The 22992-nt window shown below is 47.6% G+C and overlaps 2 protein-coding genes across 4 annotated transcripts in view; both read right to left on the bottom strand.

Annotated features, from left to right (window-relative positions):
- RNF130 (ring finger protein 130) overlaps positions 1-10074 on the bottom strand; it is a 43182-nt gene extending 33108 nt beyond the window's left edge. The window contains exon 1 of one of the 2 annotated variants that reach the window (XM_055718119.1): positions 9127-10074. In XM_055718119.1, coding sequence (XP_055574094.1) covers positions 9127-9391 — 265 coding nt within the window. In that variant the 5' untranslated portion in view covers positions 9392-10074. The remainder of the gene's footprint in view (positions 1-9126) is intronic. The other variant, XM_005440613.4, reaches the window with a different exon arrangement.
- Positions 10075-12901: 2827 nt separating this feature from the next.
- The window catches only part of FLT4 (fms related receptor tyrosine kinase 4), a 59794-nt gene continuing 49703 nt past the window's right edge, over positions 12902-22992 (bottom strand). Inside the window, exons 23-30 of one of the 2 annotated variants that reach the window (XM_055718764.1) lie at positions 22568-22690; positions 22026-22137; positions 21559-21658; positions 21027-21132; positions 19937-20076; positions 19147-19267; positions 18265-18350; positions 12902-16903 (exon numbers count right to left, since the gene is read on the bottom strand). In XM_055718764.1, coding sequence (XP_055574739.1) covers positions 16687-16903; positions 18265-18350; positions 19147-19267; positions 19937-20076; positions 21027-21132; positions 21559-21658; positions 22026-22137; positions 22568-22690 — 1005 coding nt within the window. In that variant the 3' untranslated portion in view covers positions 12902-16686. Of the gene's footprint in view, positions 16907-18264; positions 18351-19146; positions 19268-19936; positions 20077-21026; positions 21133-21558; positions 21659-22025; positions 22138-22567; positions 22691-22992 lie in introns of both variants that reach the window. The other variant, XM_055718763.1, reaches the window with a different exon arrangement.

The raw sequence follows: 22992 nt of genomic DNA, 5'->3' as shown, positions 1-22992 counted from the left end.
CAAAGCTCTTTTGTCCTTCCTGATGCTGTAATGTATCCTAGAACAACCCAAACCCACACAGAGCTACGTACAAAAGGCACAAAATACAACACAGAAGATAACTTCACGGTACAGCAGCTGAAACTGATGAAAGACATTTCTGTTTACACAACTGGAAACACATTTCAGGCTGATACACTGGTCATACCATTAAAGGATTTTAGAATTTAGAGCCAACAGCAACTTTAGAATATAAATATATTTACCCTTTCAAATGCCAAGAGTATAAGAATCTTTGGCTACAGAAAATGGTTGGGATAAACAATGATTTTTCAAGACATAAACAATTTATTTGCATAATAGCTCTGAAAACATTACAGCAATTCAAATGAAGTGCCCCATGATTTTTTTTTCTTTTAAAGTAGTTAAGTTCTTCAGCACAGACTATGAGATTTCAGCAAAAGATCTACCACAAAAACCATCCAGTTTAACATATTAGCTGGAAACAAAACAGAAGATCTTTCTTAAGCATTCTCAGCTTAACATAGCTCAGGTTAAAACCTATAACAAAGGAGATTCAAACAGCTAAAGGATCTTTTCTGAACTGAGAAAAAAAAAAATCTTTTGCTTGCGTAAAGAAAACTAGCGCAGATGAATCTATATTGTGGTAGTCGTGCAGGAAGTCGTTGCATCTCTTAATTTGGACAAGAAGTGCCTCTCCCTGTTCCCCTGGAAGGAGGGTGGGGAGCCAGATACAAGCACATCCTTTTCACAATTGTTTTTCAAGGCTTATTAGACATTTCAGACATGGAGGGCTATTTGCAGTATTTTTGTATTTGTGCTTTTGTTTTATACAGGGATTAGGGAAAATCTAATATAGATGCCTGAAGCTGAATTTTATATTTTCCTCCGTTACCCTGACATTATTACTGGAATCCCTTTGGAAATTGCTAGCTAGCGCTGATCCACACACATTGTTTTGGAGCACTGGTGACAGGCATCATGAACAGCAATGATCATATGAGTGCACTTTTGTATCGACTGTGCTTTTGTAGCTTGCCTTTGTAGTCTTAAATTTAAGAGAACAGTACATTTTTAAAGGAATTACAATCCTTTTTGAAGATGTGATAGAACCGTAAGACTGCACGTGTGCAACCAAACCTGACGTCCTCTGTTAAGACAAAAGCAGTTTAATGTACACTTCCCCCTTGTTCAGAACATTTCCACTTAAAAATGCAGGAGGGGAAAAGCACCAGCAGACTGTGATAGGAAGTTTCTCAAGCCTTGAAAACTAGAAAACCCATCCTTCTCCAGTGAGATCATATATCCTTTGGAAAACACCATTCAATAAATGGCCACAATTTCACAGAACCTCCTCAAACTGCTAAAAATAACTCTGAAAGTAGACACTATGGCCAACATAAATTTCCTTGAAACATGTGGCGTGGATGAAGAGCAGTAATCCTATGGATTACATACAGTTTGTTTCAGTACACTCTTGCTCAAAACTACTAAGTGAAAACAAAAATGGCCACAAAAATAAGGTAACGGACTATTAGAATCAAAAATCATAAAACCAATAAAAGGAAAAAGACACCTTGAAAAGGGAGGCAGCATTCTGAGAAGTCTGTTACACAGTTCAGTTTTACAAAAATGTATGTAGGCACCTTTAAATTTGTACAGCTTGAAATTTTTAGCTTAAAAACCAACAGAGAAAGTAGTAAGAGATAAGTGAAACTGCATCTGTGGGAAAAGTACTACAAAATTTTCTACCACGATAGAGATCAAAGTCCCTCTTAGCTGTGGACAGAGCTATGAAACGTTACTGGATAGAGCAACAGGATTAGGAAACAAGATATTAAGAGATAAAAGCTTTCCAGATATAGACCAACAAACACCACTCAGACGCATACCACACGCTATTCCTGACAAGGTGGATTCAGTGTGCACTGATGAAAATTCAACAGCTGACAATATTATTTTAGCACTATTTAAGCATTGCAAAAACATTAAGGAAAATCTGGTTGTTTTAGATAAACCTGAACTGAGGAACTGGAAGTCACCTGAGATTTAATGTCACAACCCACTTCTCTTTACATTAGCATCCTATTACACCACACAAATGTTACATAATCTTTTCCACTTTAAACTAAATAAAATTCAGGAACAATAGTGGAAAGTGAGTTTTTCTGTTTGCCTTTTCAATAGGCTTAATACACTCTGAAAAGAGTGAAAGTCTTATAATCACAGTCACTCTTCTAGCATAGCAAGCTAGCCAAAATAAAACATCTGCTATGCACCTAACGTGCCAGGCGCATCAGTTGGCACCATAAGGGACACAGGTAAGTGCAGTGTTAGAAGAATCATCCCTGATAGTTCTCCACTATCATGCCATCTATGCTCTGTTGTCCAAAGTCCAATCAAGATCTAAAAGACTAGGACTTGAAAGTATTACCTGGATGATCATAGAATCATAGATTTGTTTAGGTTGGAAAAGACCTTTAAGGTCATCGAGTCCAACCGTTAACCCAACGCTGCCAAGCCCACCACTAAACCATGTCCCCAAATGCTACATCTAAGCATCTTTTAAATACCTCCAGAGATGTGACTCCACCACCTCCCTGGGCAGCCTGTTCCAACGCTTGACAACCCTTTTGATGAAGAAAGTTTTCCTACTATCCGATCTAAACCTCCCCCGGCACAACTTGAGGCCGTTTCCTCTTGTCCTGTCACTTGTGCTACTTAGGAAAAGAGACCGACCCTCACCTCACTACACCCCCCTGTCAGGCAGCTGTGGGGAACGAGAAGGTCCCCCCTGAGCCCCCTTTTCTCCAGGCTGAGCACCCCCAGCTCCCCCAGCCACTCCTCATGAGACTTGTGCTCCAGAACCTTCACCAGCTCCGTTGCCTGCCCCTGGACATGCTCCAGACCCTCAGTGTCTTTCTCATGAACGGCCCAAAACTGATGTCTGTGCCAGAATGAAAAGCAACTTCACGTTAAAGTTATTCTAAAACAAATCACTTGTACATAAAAAGATACAATCAGAATTCACTCATTTAATTTCATAATTTCAGAAGATGTAAGCATACAGAAAGCCATCTAAGCATGCTTCCCTACAGGCGTGCTACTCCTCTGGCTTATCTTAAATACAAGTTATTTACTCTGCCTTTCCTTTCTCCATGTCTACCTATGTACCATGAATGTGCTGGCAAAGAAACAATTTTCTGTTAGAAGTGGCAACCTGCTGGGCTAAAGAGCTATGTACAATGTTTTTGTAAATATTTCCCTTCCTCCTGTAAGCCCCAATGCCACAGAAGAGCCTCTTTACAGAAGGATCAGCTGTGATTTACCTATCTACCATTAGGCTGCACGTTTATTTCCAACTTTTACAGAGCTTCAGTTCCCTCTTGCAGAACACACAGGACTGCTCACACCTTGCATATAACTTTCCCCTTAAGTATTTTTTTCTTTTAAATTCAAGAGCCCTTCCTGCTCAAGGACTAATCTTTATGACAGCATTTTAGGGAATCATGTGAAAGAAATAGTTAATAATGCAACAGATCCAACCAGGCTTCCTCAACTACTGAAGTACTGGCAAGCTCACACTAGGACAGCAACAGTACCTTCCTCCTCATCTTTTCCGAACACCTGACCAGGTCCTTTAGCCTTCCCTCTACAAGAAAGCAAGCCACATTGTGGGAGCCAAAATGAAATCAACAGGTCACTGTCACAGGCTTTGTCAAAAGTGAGTACACACCTGCCTGAATGCAGACTGTCTCCTACTTCTAAACTGCGACTGGGTTGGCTTTGTCTCAAATACCATGAGTTTACGTTGCTCTTGGATTGCTTAGAATGCAGTTGTGACATGCCACTTCAGCCAAGGTTGCTGCATTGACTGCTATCAGACTTTGTCCCCTTTTCACAGAAAAAGGCCGGTGCTATGATCCCACACCTTGGGCATTAACTATTTTATTCCACTTGGTTTTCCTTTTTTTTCTTCTTTTTTTTTTTTTCCTTCTTCAAAAAAGAGGTCAGATATCTTGCTATTGATTGCATCTTAGCTAACACCCTGCTCTCTGAGGCTAGTCCCAGTTGCCAGAGCTGGTCTGTCTCAGCTACACATACAGAAATCATTTTAAAGTCTGACCTTCAGTCACTGTAATACAATAGGTAGAGAGACACTACCAATATTTTGAGACACAGCAGATCAAGAGACTCATTGGGAAAGAAACAACACTCATGAAGATGCAGTTTCATGCAGCTGGTGCCCCAAAGCACTCCCTCCCTCCAGCAGGCACTGCCCAGCACACCTGACCAGCAAAGCAGCCAGCCTTGTGCAACACATTAATTATAATCCTGTGATAAAATTTCCAGAAAAGTAATTCAGCTGGGAGATTTACAGAAGCAACGCAGCAGCACTGACTGATTCTTATTTCAAGGAAGGATACTAGTTATTTGCTATCCCACTAGGGTTTAATATCTGTAATATATATCTTTTCTTTCAAAGCATTACTATTTCTGTTGTTATCAATATAGCGCTCACCCAAGCCAGTTATAATTTCCACTTCTTAGAAGTTGTGTCAATGAGTTATATACAGCCACATTTTATTTTCAAGAGCTCTTTCAGGTAATTACTTTGACTAAAGCTGGCTTTAACACTAGAAGAAACTCTTTGAACAAGAGGTAATCTTGTTTCAGGGAATAAGTTAAACAAAAGAAAATCACTGAAGCTTAGAAGAGTCCTGTAATAGTTCAGATTTAATCTCGTTAGCTCAGTAAGTATACTGCAATTATGGCTATGAACTCCAATATATAATCTCCACTTTTTAAATCAATTTATGACTATAAATTAAGCTGGATACTGAGATCAATGGTAAAGGATGGATGCATGGCACAAGATTTTTCTTCTACAACTCTATTGATATATGTGCTTGTTGCATCTTCCTGAAGCTTATTGTTTCGGATTCTGGGCCAGAAAGGAATACAAAATTCTGTCTGAATGTTACCTCAAGCTCTGCAGTTACCAGGAAACTGGCATTTTGAACCTTCTGCAGCTAAAACTTGTTCACACAACATGAAGTGTCAGATGCTACAGAATGCTATAGTTACAGCACCATGCACAAGATACACCTCCATTCCTAACACTGAGTCAATATTGTTTCTTCCCCACTTCCACCTTTTTCTAACATGTTTTTCCTCAAATTTTCAGTCTCCTTGCCCAGCCACAACCCTACTACTTCTTCAGCAGAGACCTTCCCTTTCCACAAGTTCTTTCTCCAGTGCAGCTTTCATACAGCCATCACCCTCCCACACACCCTTTAGACTCCAGTTCCTTTCCATCCCTCCTCACCCCCTCTTCCTGACTTACTGGCTCAGTGAGTCAACGTTTTCAAGTTTGGCTTTGAATCTGCTGCTATTTTACTTCCTGTCAGTCCCATCTCCAGCCCTAATCACCCCGTCTGCTTCCTTGCTACCCAAGCCAGCCAACGTGCACAAAACTTCACCTCCCGGCAAGATCCAACCATCTGCAAGGGGACTTTGAGAGCACCACGACTGACATTCCCAGTCCTCAGCTGTGTATCCAAACCTAGAACAATATGCAATAACCCAGACTCAACAGTTACAGAAGAGTCCTGTTCACCATGGAGAACTCTTCTGAGGGAACCAAGCCACAAAGTGCTGCAGTTTCTACCAAGAACCATTAAAACAAGTTTTCAGTGGCTTCTAGCTTGGTTTGTTGTAGCAAGAGGAATATGCTTGACACCAAAAGGTCAGGACCGCAACTAGCATCAGGCACCTAATATCAAAGATGCTTAAAAGCAGAAGTCACTATAGAGCAGCACAGGACTGAATGCTTAGAGGGTGCAGGTACAGACACTGCCACAAGTACCTAGGCAACTACTGTGAGAAGTTTGGGCTGAAACAGCTGGTGCCACAAAATCCCAAATAACACAGTAAAGGACTGAAAAAGGAGTGCTCAGTAACCTCACAGAAGAGATAAACCTGAACTATCAGAAAAGCTGCATCAAGCTGTGAAGATGCATTTCACTATTATCCTTCCATGCAGACCAAGAACAGCATTTTTCCATCATCTGCAAGCAGAAGCTGTTTAAAACGCTCTTCTAAAAAGAAGTTTAAGTCATGACTAAAGATTAACAAGTTAGAGAAACTAAGAAAAGGAGCTAGAAGCAGAAGAATAATAGAGAAACTCTGCTGCTGTCACGCATTTACTGCACTTGGAAGGATAACGCATACACAGGTGCGGTATTTACACCCAGCAGCCAACTGTGACCAACAGCTTGCTGGAGCTACACTTTCACAAGTCACATTCACAAGCGGTCACGAAAATTACTGCCCTATTACTTCCAGGGGAACATTGCTTTTGAAAGCCAGTATCAACTTCATACAAGGGTCTATAAAAAGAACAGGGAAAGTTTTAATACATATATTAACATGACAAGGTTGCATCTGATTAAAGAAATTCTGCTAAAGAAATGGGAGGAGTGATTGAATTTATCATTCTGCACTGAGATTTAAAGGATGGGTAATCACATGGCACTGGCAACTTCAAAAAGTAGTATATAAAGTATCTGGCATATTCAAGAACCCAAGTTAACAAAATACACCACAGAGCACACTACTTAAAACCACAGACTAAGCTATTACAAGTGGTGTATGTTCAGCAGCAGACTGTTGGCCCTAAATCTTGAATTAGTAAATTCATTTCTTTCCCTGCAGGCAATGAATAAAGGATATTAACACAGCATGCAAAGATGTGACATTAAGGACATTTGAGCTTGAGAACAGTTTATGCCATCAAGGTGCTAACAGATCACTCGCATCTGTGGAAATTTCAAGGGATAGACCATAAATGGGAGAATACTTGACAGCAAAGCAGTTTCAAAATCAAGGTGTCTTCAAACGTAGTTGTTAACAGTTGTAGAGTCCTTTTCTTCTTAGGACACAGGAAAGCTGGGGTAGAGCATTTACTGCTCTAACAGCAGGGGCTGGTGCCAGCTATTCACATTAAGAGGTATTAGAAAAAAATTTGCAAACAAGTTCTACAGCAGTAGTAACAGGCTGATAAAAAGGCAGAGCAACTGCTTTCAGCAAGACAGCATCATCTGTTATCAAATCTAGATCTAAAAAAGCAGAACATCATAAACGTAAGACCCTTAAGCGTTCAAGAACATCTTAACTAAAAACATAAATACTCCAGTCTTTCCTACTACATGAAGTATTTTCAAGCAACACTAAGCACGCCTCATCAAAAATTCAAATAAATTGTATATTATATAACAACCTACACAGAGCAATTCAGAAGAACTTAAAAGGAAAACAACTGCTGCACTGTTTACTTTGACAGCCTTCTGTTGACAGAGAGACAAAACTGAAACAACTGATAGCGAAGTTTTAATGACTGCAGAATGTCAAAACTGAAGAAATCGAGGTCTGCCATTTCGTGGTTCCTGCTGTGCTTTCCCACTGAAGTTCTTCATCATAAGACTTAGCAGTAAGACATAAAAAAGCTGTTTATGGACTGCCCAGAATTTTATTTAGCTTGTTTCTCATTATTAGCTTTCAGTGAAAATGCTGTCTGACTCCCTCAACCTTTCCCTCTTTAGTGAAGACCATGTCAGAAGAAAGCTGAAAAAGTTACAGAAGCTGGTTAAAAACTAATTAATATCGAAAGTTTTTCTTGATAAGTAATACACCTACTAGAAAAATAAAGTGTTTTGATAGCTTGCATATAGTAGGTAGCAGTTTTAAAAACCCTAAAAATACTACTTGCATTAACAGTGTTTATGTGCCTAACACTTGCAAGGACAGCCTCCTTTCATACTGCAGTTGGGGGGTGTGTGTTTCAAGTGAGGAATACCAGGAAGCAGAAGAAAGAAAGCCTGAGCGTGTTTGATGATAGCTGACACGGAGCATAGAGAAGGTGGGATTTGAAGTAAAAATGAAAATCATTTTACAGTAGACTTGCTCAACGATTTCCGCTTCCTCACCCTTCCACCTAAAAATATACTGTATTAATATATTCTTAGTTTAACGCTTTGTAAAGTGAATGAAACCAAAGTTCAATGAAACTGGCAGACGCATGCTGATGCACGGTCTGCTTCATACATACTAGATGCTTATAGCAGGCTGCCTGGCAGGGTGCATTTTCTTCTGAAGGAGTATCAAAGTATTTTCCTGATCTTCAGATTTGTTAAATTCTCAAAAGCGTTTAATAATACAGTAGCTATGTGTTAACAATTCTTTTAAAAAACTCTTAATATTCACCACTTAGAGTCTAGTTTTAACTGACTACATTATTTCACTTCATGCATTATTCAGAGGTTTACTGTCCAGGAGACAGGTTGGGACCACTATGATCCATCAATTAGTCCATTTCTTAAAGATGGCTATTTAGATAACATCAAGAAGGGGTTTTGAAGTAAGATACTGCTAAAACCACATCATTACGACTGAAACAAGTGCTTTCGTTTCAGGCAAAAAATTCAAGACAATACTCTTGTTTAGATTAGCGTTCTCTATAAACCCCAACATTCGTCAGAAAAACAATTGATGGACAGTAGCTTCACTTAATTAACAGAAAACTTATTTGGAAGCCCTGCACAGCCTTCAGTACCACAAACAAGCGCATTCTGGACCAGCCATGACAGTAACAACTTGACGGCTTCGGCCCTTCCAAGTCTTGACAGACAGCTTAAACAGCATTTTTAAGAAACATACACTGCACAATTGTGACTTCATGCAGCTGCAGAGGCCATCCAGATGTGGATCCATCACAGTGATAGCGATGCAGCTGCTCTGAGATTCATGGCGACGCTGTAACCAAATGCTGTTAACTATTGCTACCGACTATCTGTAATTAGTTTAGAAATAACACCTTCATCACTCAATATGACTAGCGTACTGGGATCCATGCTGGAAAACACATTATGCTTTGCAGAAGCATTATTCATGCCAGCACTCTCAGATCACGGGTTTGTATTATTTTTTATTTTCCTCCGGGCAAGTTCTTCCCCCTCTTTTGTCAGAGCTCTCTAGGAAAGTCCGCCGAGCCCAGACAAAGGCCACCCACCCGGTAAGGGGGGCAACCCGACAGCGAGCGACCGACGGCTGCGAGGGAAGCGTTACCTCCGTTGATGGGGACGGGAGCCACCAGCAGGCCCTTGACCTCCACCTTGGGGGAATCCTGCCCGTAGCGGCCGCGGTCGATCCTCAGCAGCGTGGGGCCGCCCCGCTCGGGGCTCAGCACCGTCACGTTGATGAGGGCGGTGTAGTATGCCTGGCTGGCGTTGTCAGCGCCGGCCGGCCGGACCCAGCAGTGCCAGAGCAGCAGCAGCAGCAGCAGGACGGGGGAGCCGCCGTTCCGGTGTCGGCGAGCCCACCGCCAGCTCATCTTCGACTCCGGGCGAGCCGACGGCCGTCACCGCTTGCCTCCGCCGCTCCCCCCGCTCCCTCGAGGCAGCACCGAGCCCCGCACGCCCGGGTGTATTTTATCCCATCTGACAGCCCCGGAGCGGAGAAAGGCCAAAAGCAAGGCGGAGGGGGGAGGAGAGCACGGGCTCATGCCATGGGAGGAGCCAGGGGAGTCATGGCAGGTCCCAGCCGAGTCCGATCCGTCGACCGCGGCCCCCGGGGGAAGCTGCTCGGGGCGAGCCCCGCTGCGCCGGCCCCTCAGGGCTCCGCGACCATGCCGCCCGCCCGCCGCCGCGGGGGAGCCCCGGCCGGCCGCCTTCTGCCCGCGCCGGCGAGGAGAGGGGAGCAGGCGGGGGCGGCGCCGCGGCCCCCTCCCCGCACAGCCCCGCGCCAACCCCGAGGAGGCCGCCGGGAGGAGCCGCCGCTGCCGCCTCAGTCGCGCTCACACGCGGCCGCGGGGCTCGCCTCGCCTCTGCTCGCCGCACCGCCTCGCTTCGCCGCGGAGCTCGTCACCGCCTTAGTGCGGCGGGCAACGCACCCCACTGCCCAGGCCGGCGGCCGCCGCCGGTAGCCGTCGCTCCATGCTCAGCTCGCCCCGGGGGCGGCGGGGCCCCCACGCCTTCCCGCAGCCGCGCCGCGACACGCCGCCGGCTCCGCACCCGGCGCCTCGACTGCAGCCCGGCGCTCCTCACACTGCGCAGGCGCGGCCCGCCCCGCCCCACGCCACGAGGGCGAGAGGCGGGGCTGGCAATGAGAGCCGCGCCCACGGGGGGCGGGGCTACCGGGACGGGACCCGCCGCATGACGTCACCGCGGGCGGGCCGGGGCGGTGGCGGGGCGAGGTGCTCCGTCACCCGCGTCCCTGCGGAGCGCTGGCTGCGGCCACCCGCCGTTCCGCAGGGGCTGCGATGCAGGCACACGTGCGGGCTCCCCTGGCGCCGCAGCGGCTTCAGGCTCCGGATCAGGAGCGCTGGCCGTCAGGAAGAGACGGGCGATGGTTTAAATGCGTGTCCGAAACGGGGGGAAGGGCAGTGCGTGTCAAAAAGAGAAGGGGTATGTTCATCGGTCCAGTTAACGCTGAAAGGGTGTTGAGGCCGGAGCAGCACGGCTGCTGTGCCGGGATTTCGTCACTCCTACCTAATTTGGAGTTAATTCTGGCATACTAAAATGGGAAATCCTACAAATACTCAGGCATTGTTAATATTAATCCCATGAAATACTCTAAAACAGGACTTGATGAATTGCTCTCTCTTTAAGTAACATCATAGTCTGAAGGATTTTGGCCTCTTCAGAGATGTAACACAATGAATGTAATGGCTGCCTTGGATGTTGAAAGGCAAACTCTGAAAATTACTTATGGAAAGAAAGCAAGTACTGCAGGACTGTGAGTTAACAATATTTTCTAAATTTCTGAACAAATAGCTGCACTGCTGTTCTTTTGAGACACAGTCTCCTTGGTGACTTCCCCAGCAGCTTGGGAAGGCCCTCAGATAAGCCTGGTGTTTAACCTGAGCTTATTCATCTGTTCTCTTTTGGAAGGTTTTGTGGTTTATCCATTTGTGATGCACCTGGTCACATACGCATGTAAGGTAACACCATTGGCGCACAGTCTATTTATTTCATTGAGATGCAAGTGGTGGGTCTAATTCTGCCCTTGGAGAGACCTGTGCCATTCCCAAGGAAAGCAGCAGGCTTGCAGACCTGTGTCTCGGAACAGAGTGGACCTATGGGCTCTGCTAAAGGCATGTAGTGTGTGTAAAATCCTCGGAGAAGCTGTTTATGAAAAGCCCTATAGAAATGTTAATACAATCCAGAAAATATTCCTGAAGCAGCAGCTGAATGTTCTACTTCCACTTTATTTAAATTTGGTCTTCTTGGTAAATGCTGGGTGAGGAACTACATGCTATTAATTACACCTCAACATTTCACTCAAACTTTCACCCCAGCCAGACTGCGAAAGCTGTGGCAAACATGCTGCACTGTGCAGAACCTGTTCTGGAGCCAGTGTTCTTGCAGTGCAGATGGTAGTTTGATTTTTCAGCACTAAGAGCTCTGCATCATTTCGATGCAAAGTCATGTGCTTTATTGCTGAAATGACCTCAGAAGGGGCCAGGGAGTCCTAGGAGACCGAAGGATTCCTTGCTATTACTGTGTTGACCTTCAGAGAAGGATCTTAAAAAGCACTTTTGAAAAGCATTGAGAAAATATTTGCTGGCCATGCCAGAAGCAAAACAAGCCGAAGGACCCAGCCAGTGACTTCCCAGTTCCCTTTGCTAACCACAAGAAAAGGCTGCTTTTCATTTTGCCCTGGCTGGTTTCCTGCGGCCGCGTTTCTGGTGGAGAGAGGTGGCCTGCTGCACTCAGCTCCCTGCGAGGGCTGCCTCCTGGTCCCATCCCCATCCCTCCTCAGCACTGGGAGGCTGCTCGGTGCCGCGAGCGCTTGCGGCCCCAGGAGAGGAGCGAAGTGCTGCTCCACGTTGCTCAAAAATGGGCTATTTCATAAGAAAAGCAGCTTCAGCCGCCTCATTCCCCAGACTGACTGGTCCCTGGATGGGGAGAGGAGAGCTAAAACGTCCTTTTGGTTGCTTTCACCCCGGGGCGAAGCCAGATGAAGGGATGGTGGCGGAGAGGCTGGACCTGAGGGAACATCCTCGTACTTCCCCACCCTGCACAGGGCAGCCATGCCTCTGCCGACGCCCACGCCTCAGGGCACCATTTTTCGTCAGAGGAGTGGCACCGAGGTCTTCACAGGTCACCACAGGGGTGAGGAGGGAACCGTGCCTCAGGTTTCACTCCAGCTCCTGGCGATTTTGTTTTGGGAAACGGTCATAAATCCACTTACATCCCATCTCCAGCGCTCCCCGGGCACGGAACATTTCCCTCAGCTCAGCTCCCGGCCGCGGCTCATACCCGCCCTTCGCTTTCCTGTCAGCCTTCACATGGCAACAGGACTGCGGCCGCCCCGCCGCCATCTTCCCGCCCGCGTTCTGCCCCGCGGCCGCCGCCGGGCTGAGGGCGCCACCTGCGGGGCAGTCGCCGCCCGCTGAGGGGCTTGGCCGCGGCCTCGGGGGGCTCCGGGAGCAGGGACGGGCCTGGGGGCTCCACCGCCCTTGTCCCCTGCCGGCGCCCGGCCCCGCGGTGTGGGGAAGGGGCAGAAGGGGCCGCGGGGCCGGGGCGGTGAGGGAGGGTCGCGGATGTGGGGGAGGTAGCAGCGGGGCGAGGGGCTGGCTGCTGGGCCGCCGGCTCCTGGCTGCAAGTGCAACCACTGCGCATCCGGCTTCATCATGAGAAAGACCGAGTATCATCCTGGATGGAAATGCCACAGAGGCCAGCTGTTTCCTAGAGGATGCGGGGAAATGCAGAGATGCAAAAGTAGAAATAATAAACCCCAAACATGCTCGTTGCTTGGGCCAGAGCGGGCCTGGCCAGCGCTGCGCAGGGAGCCAGCAGCCCTGTGCGGCAGCCGTGGCCTCCAGGAACCAGGGAGCAGCTGCCAGTTACGACTTTATTCATTTTCACATTTAGATATTACAACAAAACTCTTAATGACAAAGGATAACAAGTACTATAGGAGGAGAGGAAAGAAAGCAGTGTTCTAACTGGTTTGATATATAACCGTGAACTTCCAGAGACTAGACTCAACGTGAGTTATAAACACTCACATACGCTCACTGGTAGGAAAACTTCTCACGTGCAAACACCCACACGCTCACCCACAAAACACTCACACACACGGACCACAATTTTGTACTCGCACATAACCCATGTTGTAACCTACTTGCTTCGAAGGCAGCCCACTGAAACATTGAATGCTGCTGTAGCAACAACAGGTACCAGGTTAAAATATTGCAATATAAATGAAGTGTTACTTGATACACAGTTTTTTTTTCTTCAGAGACACACGTGTATTTGCAAGTAGGGGACCCAACACTTTGTTCTCATGAGGGAGGAATGTCCTCTGAACACCAACACTTTGTAAGGAAAAATGAGACTGTGCACAGAGCGGCAACAGTCATTTTGAAGGAGGATGATGATAAATAGCTTAGCTTCAGTGCTGAGTTCCAATAAAAAGCCCAAACAAAACAAAACAGGGAGTGCATTGTGAACGGAGCAGGCACAATTATTGAACCCTGGGGTTTAAAAGTTGAAATACTCCCTTGTCACTGCGGAATGACAGACAACACTGTTACTTCACATCTTAAAACCAATACAGACCAGCTTCATTTCATGCTCATGCTTATCTGGAGACTGTAAAAAAAAAAATATGCCAGGAATAATGCAAGAGTGTGGGGAAGGGTGTCAGGTTTGTACACTCTAATTTTAGTATACTTTTAAGAAGGTGAAAGTACAATTGTCTCAACAGCTATTGCACACAACCGTTTTCCTCATCATCAGGAGTGTCTGAAGAGAAGCCAGCATTTGCTCGTATCATGGCTGCATTGTTCATGCAACGCTGTTGACACAGATACAATAGTATCTGATTCCACCCCCCTGTCAAGATAGTGCAAAAGAGAGAAAATAAACTTCTGTGGAATGCAATGATTTGAATGTTCAAAAATCAGATGTCACATCAGCGCCTTCCCCAGAGTGAAGCAGGGGGTTGTTAACAATGGCTCTAATGAAGTAACCCTTCTCCACAAGGATGCTTGGGAGCGATTTACAGCTGAACCTAGAGACGAGTGCAGCTGCCCTGGCTGGTTGGGACAGCCAGGGCACTCGGATGCCTCTGCCCCCTTTCTGCTGAGGAATCCTGCCAGTGCCCTACAAGTGTTGGGATTTGCTAATACGTTTCTATCCTTCACATATGGACAAGGACTTGCAGCTACTCTGGAATTCTGTTTTTCAACTATTAATTTATTTATAGGCCCTCTCTTGGGCCCTCTCTCAGATGGGGCTGTGTTTCCAGGCAAATAACTGCTTGTGAAGCGCTGGAAACATGAGAGCCTGGGTCCTATGGATGAATATCACCCAGCCAGCAGCCTGAATTTAGCTCAGCTGTCTGTCACCCTCCACCCATATGAACGCTGGCGGAGACCCCCAGCCGCACAGGTCACATGCAGCCTTCCTTCTGTGAAGGGAACCACCAGTTTGAAAACCAGGGCAAGATGAGAGCAGGAGAATTTGGTCTGGCCTACACCCTGTTGGCTGTCTTACTTCCTTGGCCTGGCTGTTCAGCATCTCCTGCCAGAGGATTCTTATTGAGTCATAACAATTACTTAAAGATGCTTAAATTCCTGGCAACTTCAGGGGACACCAGTAGAAGTCAAGGAATTCATTGTCACATGCAGTTTCCAATTCCACATCCTGAGCCAGTTTGGCTCAAGTTGTTCTGGTTTTGTGCCTCTTTTTTGCCATGGAAATTGCAGCCATGTCATTCTGCTGACGTGAAAAGGGAGGGCAATATTGGCCGCTCTGCACAGGCTTAGAGAATCTGAATGACAGGCATGCTTTTCCCATGTGCTAAATAAATCTCCCTGTTACACTTGTGAGGAGAACTATAATTAAGACTTGGAAAGTCATCCGTAAGGACTCGCAGGCTCACATCAGGAAACGCATGAAACCCTCTGCTGGAAAAGAAATACAGTTTGGGAAAGCAGTACGTCTGACAGGAAATAAATTTTTAAAAGTCCAAATCAAACCCTTGGCTCTGTGCACAGAGGTGTGGCCCACAAGCAGAAACTCCGTGGTGCTGAGATGCCCTGGTACAAAGACTCTGCCAGCCACAGGAGTGTGGGAGAAGATATAACAAGCTGTTCAGATGAGCCTTTTCACCCAGACTCCTCTGGCGGTGATGTAACCGTGCTCTGTGGCTGAGCTCTCAGATTGTGAGCAGGATGGAAAGAAGTAGGTGGGAAGTGGTGAGGCAGCAGCACAGAAATCTGCAGAGAGGGGCTGCAGAGGCTCCCCAGAGCTCTGAATTTGCATGGTATCTTTTAGAAACAAAAGGCCCAAGTGATGAGATGTTTCCTCAGCAAACAAATCTTCCTCAATCCTCCAGAGGCAGGTACACTGTGCTGGTGGCTCTGCAACAGAAACCAGAGAGGACCACGCTGGGCAGAGGGTGTCTCCTTAGAGCTAGGGAACTAGGGCAACAGAAAAGGTCATGGTGCAGAACTGTTCATCCAGGAGAACTGGAACATGAGCCCTGGCCAGGTGCTGCCCTCCATGTGCTCAGTGATGCCAGCACACAAGGGGATGCAACTCAGGGCACTTCATTGCTGGAGCTCTGTTCCTTCCATTGTTTCCAAAACCTTTGCAGCAACTTGAAAATAAACATTTCAGTCCCTACCACTTTGATCCTTTTCCTCCCAGCAAACAACCCATTTTCACTCTATGTTTAGAATCCAGCTGAAATTAACACAGCTTTGCTTTAATTTCTCATTCGAGCAACAAATGATCTCAGCACTGCTCTGGCAGAAGAGGAAGGTGAGACCAGCAGACCTGTGAGGAACCTGCTCCCGGCACAGATCATATGAAACCCTGTTTTGCACAGGGCCTGCAAAAAGAGTTGCTGTTTATCTCACTGGGAGGTCTGTAGCCATCAGCTGATGACCTACTCAGCGCTAGCTGTGTTAAGATGGCTAAAATAAGGCAGATTGACAGGTTTCCCCCCAGCAGAGATGAGAGGGGTGTGGGTGTTGCTCGCAGAGGAGATGGAGAGGCTGGCACCTACCCAGAATGAGCAATGTGCATGAACATTTACAAAGATCCCTCGGGATCTCTCCATATACCTCTTTAAAATGTCCTGCTCTTGCTGCTAATACCACTAGGGATTTCTTCCCTTTGATTCTGCTCCACAGCTCAGCGTCTGACATCATGAAGAGAGGAGGAGGAAGCAATCCAAGGAAAAACATTCAGGCTGCACACCAGGAAGAAACTTGAGACTAAGACAGATCTATTTATATCTGACCTGAAATGGGCTTTCTGAATGGGAAGCTGATCTAAGTGGAGGCTGGATGCTAGGCAGAAGGTGCTGTAGTGCTGAACACAGGCACCCACTTGCTGGCAGAATGCATCTGTCTGAGCCGCAGGAAGAAAAGAAATGCGAGGAATCAGTGAGGCGTGCTCTCCAGTCCTGGCACGGGGAAGCTGCAGCTGGAGATGCTGCATGGGCCATCGTGCTGCGGTTCCAAGGACATTGGTGTTCCCCATCCGTTCAGAGTAGGTTCCCTGTTGGGGTTGGGCATAGGTTGAAGAGAAGCTCTGGGTGACCCTGATGACATGCCTGGAGGGTGAGAGGGGATGCCTTGGTAGGCGCCTCCAGGGCCTGATGCCATTAGTACTGCTCGGAGAAGAAGGAAGCGTGGAGAGTGGGGGGGCTGGCCCCCTCTCCAGGTGGGGTGCAGCTGCCGTCCTCAGAGTGTTCTGACAGCTCCCCATATTCACTGTTGTAAAAAGTCTGGCCTCCGACTTGGGACCCATGCAACAGCCGACATCTGCCCCGCAGGTCCAACTGTTCCCCCGGCAGCTCTGCAGTTCGGCTGGGCCCTTTACTGCTGTGAGGGAGAGAGACAGAAAAGATCAATCTGAGCACTCCTGGAGAGCCTCTGTCCTGCTTAGAGAGATCCCACCTTCAGGAAACATCATCTGCTAATGCACGGGGCAAAGGCAGGAATGGACCTACACCTCCATTTCAAAGCACAACACCAAGCCTCTCTCTAAACCTAAGCACAGCCTGTATGTTTTGTGAAAAATCTGCACGTAACCTGGTAACAGAGTTAATTCAGCTTTTCTGGATACCATTGGGAAGCCCAGGGAAGGGTCGGGACCCCAATGAGCAGGCAGAGACAAGAGACATTGCCTCAATTGCTCTTAGACCTGGCAGGAGTAACAGAAACTAATACAAACCAACAGCCAGGATGGGGGAAAGGAAATGAAGTAAGATGATGAAGAAGATGTGGGAGGAAATCAGCAACCCCATCTCAGCACCTGCCAACACCAGGTGACTGGCAAGAAGTCACAAGAGTGAGGGCAGGGACACATTCAAGGAGAGGTTTAAGGGCAGTGATTTCCAGGAGACTGGACACCAGGTAGCCCATGGTGTAGGAGATAACAGGAACGTGCCTTAGGGAAAAGAGGACAAGGACAAGAAGCAGGAGACAGTCTGATGCAAGAGCAGAGGCCACAGGGCTATGACTGAGGGAAAAGACAATGACCAGTCTGATCTGATGTGGGGAGGCAGAGGAGGTGAGGAAGGGGCTTGGGACTGGTCTTGTCTACACATGGGCTGACATGGCTCGCTCAACACACTGTCACAGAGACAAGGTCCCAGCCTGCTCTGGCACCAAGCAGAGATGAGCTGGACAGGTCCCTTCCCAGTTTCCAAGCCTGGGGCAAGGACATAACCATCCATAACATCTGCAGCCCCAGGAGCGCCAGCTCAACCTGCCAGGTTCAGTACCAGCACGTGGGAAGACCTAAGGCCTGTACCATCCCAGAGCAATGCCACATCGGGGCCCTGTACCACATGGGTCAGGGCTGGGGGAGGGAGGTGTCAGCCACAGTTTCCATCCATCCCACCTGCCTCTGCTTGAACAAGGCCTGACACATTTAATCAGAAAATGTCAATAAGCATTAAGAGTCTTATTAACACCACCACTCCACTGTGCCTCATTATCTTAACAGACACATTCTCATTGAATAGGCACAGTGTATATTTGTAAACCCTAGGAAGCAGCAGGCAGGTCTGCTCTTTGTGCGTTTTGCCTCTCGTTAATGTGTGCACGGACCTTTCTGGCTCAGCGCCCAGAGCCCTGCTGCTGCTGAATACCCTATGGGGAGAGACTGAGAGCTGCCTCCTGGTCTCAGTGCATTTGGCAGCAGGGAGGTCTGAGTGGCTAGACTTAAGGAGTACCTGAATCCACCTTCTTTTCTGTGTCGGTTTTCTATCCTCTCAAATTCCTCAGATGCCAGAACCATCCCACTGTCTGTCTGATTGTCCTGGAAGGAAGCAACAGGAGTTATCAGTAACATCCCTGTCGACTGATCAGAGTGGGAAGGGAGGAGAAATCATTCAGGAGATGAGATCATGTGTATCTGTGATGGGGAAAAAGAAGTAGGGGCACTTTACCAGCATGCTCCATGGTGTTGCTGGAACTGATTTTTTTTTAGGCGCCTTCTTAAAAGCAGCACATAGGTAGGATTTGTGTGTGCAGTTCAGTGCCACTTCTTTTTGGGGGGTGGGGTGGGAACAAACCCTCCCTGCCTGGAAGATATATTACCATCAAATCTGTGAGAGGTGAGATTTTCCTCTGAGACTAAAGGTATGACTTCAATTTTGCCACTAGAGGAGATACAAGTACCAGCTTAGTTCAGAGATGCCAGAAGGATCCCTACTGCATGCTGCCATGTGGGTCAAGATATGGGAGATGCAGACAAGCACTCTGGATTTATCTAGTCCTGGCCGGATTTCAGTATGCTTAACCAGGCCATGTTCACAGATTTGAGAAGGGTGAAGGGCAGGCTCTTCTCTGAGGTACTTTGTAGACCCCTTGCTTGCAGATCTAACCTATTTCACAGTCAGGCAGTACGAGCTGTGCTGTACAGAAACCCCTATGTGCCAGGTGGAGAAATGAATGTGCATAGGACTGGATGGTCTGAACAGGAATGACACAGACAGACTGACATTAGATAGGAGTAGGAGTGATCTTCCTTCCATGATCTTAACAGCAAAGGTGTCAGGAAACAGCTGAACATTTCTTTGCCCCCTGCTCAACTCCACTCAGATGCTACTCACCGGGTGTGCCTTGTACATTGTATGTGTCATGGGAAACTCTTCAAAAGTCTTTATCCTGGATGGACACCTGATCTGATTTCCTCCCGTCAAACAACCAGGGAATGAGACACAGTTGTAGTATCTGCCAACAGAAGCGTACTGCGTTCAGTAAAACCAAAAGTCAGTGTCATGAATAAACAGGACCTGAACCCAACCTCTCCATGCAATCAAAGTAGGGAGGGAGGTGAATGGTGGATTTTGGGAGGGCAATGGTGTCATCTTAGACCTCTTAACCCCATACTACTTCTGCAATGGGGACCACCCAGACTTCCTGATGAAATCAAGCCCCGATTACCTCTCCACTTTGGAATAGCAGAATAATGTCATGTAGATCCCAAGCATCACACTATCACAGCTCCCCAGAGATGAGAAGCCTAGGCCTAATTGTTTGGGTTAGTTAGGAACGGATAGGATGAAGCTCCTGCATTAGCAGAAGGGCAGAGATGCAGCTGACACCCTTCCTCATCTACCTAATGGGCCACACCGCCTTTAGTGGGACCTGATGCTCCGGCAGCATAGCTGGAGGAATGTCATAGGCTTACACATCAAGGCCTCTTTCTCTTCAGCAAAGGAAAGTGATTTTGCTTTTATAAGCAAGATGCTATGGCCTAAATGCCTGGATCACACCTGACCACCTGGGATTTTTCCAATATTTTGCTACTGGGTTCTCCCCATATCCCTCAGGCTCCTTTACAGCTCAGGCTTCTGGCTGCTTGCTGTGCTCTTGCTGCCCTTTTCAGAGGGGATTCACCTTGCTGCTAGGCTGTGGCAGCGTATCCTCATGTCAAAGTCCTCTTCATCTGAGTTTTGCTGGGCAGAGGAAGGCACCTGGGAGAAACCGTCATCTTCTGAGCTCTGAGAATCGTTCAGTGGGATGTAATCCTTCCCTTCCTGGTAGGAAGAACAGTGAGTAGCTTTACAAGAAGGGGAGGGCTTTCCCATAAGTAAGGGCTCTACAAGCAAAAGCTGTCGGAGCTGGGGAGGAAAATTTCTGCTTTGTATCTTTTGTTTCTCTGGGACAAAATATCTGGCTGGAGATTTCTGTGCCCTCTGTGTTAAGTAGCTGCAACTGTTGCCGGTGCATGGAGGTGCATGTGAGCAGGAAAACAACCCAGTCCTACGGCACCTACAGTTCTCCAGCCTACATGGACAGAGCACTGTGCTCTGGGGGCACATCACTGTGGCTTAGTCATGCCTGTGCTGGGATCCAGTGCCAAAAGGTTAAAGTCAGGGACGTCAGGATGAGACAGTACACATATTTAAGCATTTAGCTATCATTTTCTGAAACGGAACATCAAGAAAATGTTAAAATCAGAGCTGCATGCTCATCGCAGTTAAAAGTCCTGGTGAGTTACTGCATGGCAGTGATTAGTAATAGCTTCAAAGAAATCTGTATGTCTGACTGCTGTAATGGAACAATTGTTTGGTTCACATGGTCCTGACATTTAAATCTAAGGGTAGAGTTTCAGAAACCCTGGTGAAGTCCTGGTTTTCATTATGCAGGCGTGTGGGAGGCGGGAGCGCTAGGACCTTGACTCAGCTGAAAAATTTAAAAAAATCATCTGGGGATTAGGATCGAAATACTGTAATGACGACTGAGAGGGCACCCGCCCTGCAGGAAGTGGAGCTATATTAGGATGCAGCTAGAGGGCTACCACAGAAATGAGCTCTCCAGCAGCTCTGGGAAACAGACCTCTCTGATCCAGGAAACACTGTTATCCCTTGGCCTGCGCAAAGGTATTGCATTGGCCAGGGCATCAGAGGACAGCAAAGTGAGGGAGCTAGCAGCGGGAGAAGAAAGAGCTGTCTGGAGCTGAGCAAGGACACAGAGAAGTTTTCACCTGCTGGACATTTTCCTGAAGAAGGTTCCCCAGTATCTCCACCAGGTCAGAGAAAGTTGGTCTCTCCTTGGGATCGCCGTGCCAGCAGCTCAACATTATACGGTAACTGCCAAGAAGAGATGCTGGTTTTATAGCACAGAAAACCCCTCATACCCCACTCTGCAGCTCACATCCACGTTGTGCCCACTGGGACAGCATGCACCTGCACTGTGAAGGAAAGCTTGGCACTCCCCAGCCCACTGGCCATGTAGACCTACTGGAAGGGATCCCTCGTTCATTATGCTCTGAGTATAACAGTGCACAAAGAGCTAATTCGGACACCTCTGATACCCTTCAGAGTGGGAAAGCACATTGCCCACTTGCAGACCCATCCCAGCATGGGTATGCAAGGGTACCATCTGGCTTGCCCTCCAGGCAGCTGCCTGGAGTGAAGAATGCGTTGGCTCATTCCCCACCCTGGCTGAAAGGCCTTTGCATCCCACAAAGGGGCCTGTCCTGCCCTGTGCTGGGATCCATGAGGTTTCTGACTCACATTTCTGCTGTGGCGTACTCTGGGGCTCTCATCCTGGTACCGTCTTTGAGCCTCTGGCAGAACTCCTCATTGATCTGGACTCCAGGGTATGGAGATGCCCCTAAAGGATGTTTGAAGAGTAGTGGGAACACGAAATGTGCCATCAGAAACCAGTCCTGAGACTGCCTTTCCTCCCAAAACACTGGGAGTTGTGATCACTTCTCATACACAGCCCAAGTCCTTGATGCTGCCTGAGGCAGGCTTCTCTGCCTCAGTGAGCTGGAGGCCACCTCTGCATGCCCATCTCCCCATCACTGTTTGTGGGTGGATGTGGCCTCCATGTTTTTTCTGCCTACATCGATGTCTCTTCCCATCACTCCTTTGGTGTGCTTCAGAGGGTCAAGGCCTTCTGCTGAGACTCACCCACCAAACCGTTACATGGGAATGGAGGTCTTCCTCAGCAGCATGTGACCCTCATTAGCACTCACCTAGTGAGAATATTTCCCAGAGGAGGACCCCAAAGGACCAGACATCACTCTGGGTGGTGTAGACCTTGTCGAAGATGCTCTCTGGAGCCATCCACTTCAGAGGCAGACGGGCCTGCAGGAGGGAGAGGCAAGGCACAAACATTCAGTCAGGGACATCTCCCAGGACAGCCTTTCTTGTAGCAACAGGATGAAAGGGATGAATGGAAATCAGAGCCGATAGTCTTGCTCCTCTCTCCATGGAGAAATGGAGGTTTGGTTAGGCCAGAGGGAGAGATGGAGACACCGAAAGGAAGAGGAAAGAGTATAAAGAAACAAGAGTAAGTTAACGACAAGCTGAGGGGCAGAAGGAAGGAGATAGATGTCTGCTGGTGGTAGAGGAGGAGAGCACATACATCACTGGACCAACAGTTCCTGGTCCCAGCCACACAAGTGGTTCCACTCCTCCTTTTTCATCTTCTCCTCAGTTTATTCCATCCCGAGAGTAGTTTATGAACACCTCAAGGGGGCCTAATCTGTATAGGGTTTGAGAAGATGGCACTCACACTGCCTTTCCTGACGTAGTCAGGGTCCTTGTAGATGTCCCGGGCCAGGCCAAAGTCACAGATCTTTACCACGTTGTTCTCCGACAGCAGGATATTGCGAGCTGCCAGATCTCTGTGGATGCACTGAGGGCACACAAAGAGGAAGGGGAAAAATCAGAGGGATAGCACCCACCATCAGAAAGTGTGGAGCACCCCCCTTCCCTTGTGAACCTGAGCTGTAATGCGGGAATGGTAGAAGTGGGAAGGATAACAATTGCAAAAGGAGGTGGTTAAGGAGAGGGTGAAATACAAGAGGACTAATTTCCCATCTTTGTGCATGCAGGGCTACCTCAGACTTCCTGAGAAGTGTGAGGCAGGGTCACTGAACCTCTCTGTGTGTCACCTGTGAAGTGGCTGTAGGCAGGCCTTCTCTGATCAGGCATGTG

Source organism: Falco cherrug, chromosome 8 (assembly GCF_023634085.1).
Source record: "Falco cherrug isolate bFalChe1 chromosome 8, bFalChe1.pri, whole genome shotgun sequence".
Lineage (NCBI taxonomy): Eukaryota > Metazoa > Chordata > Aves > Falconiformes > Falconidae > Falco > Falco cherrug.
This window is presented reverse-complemented; position numbering and strand designations above follow the sequence as displayed.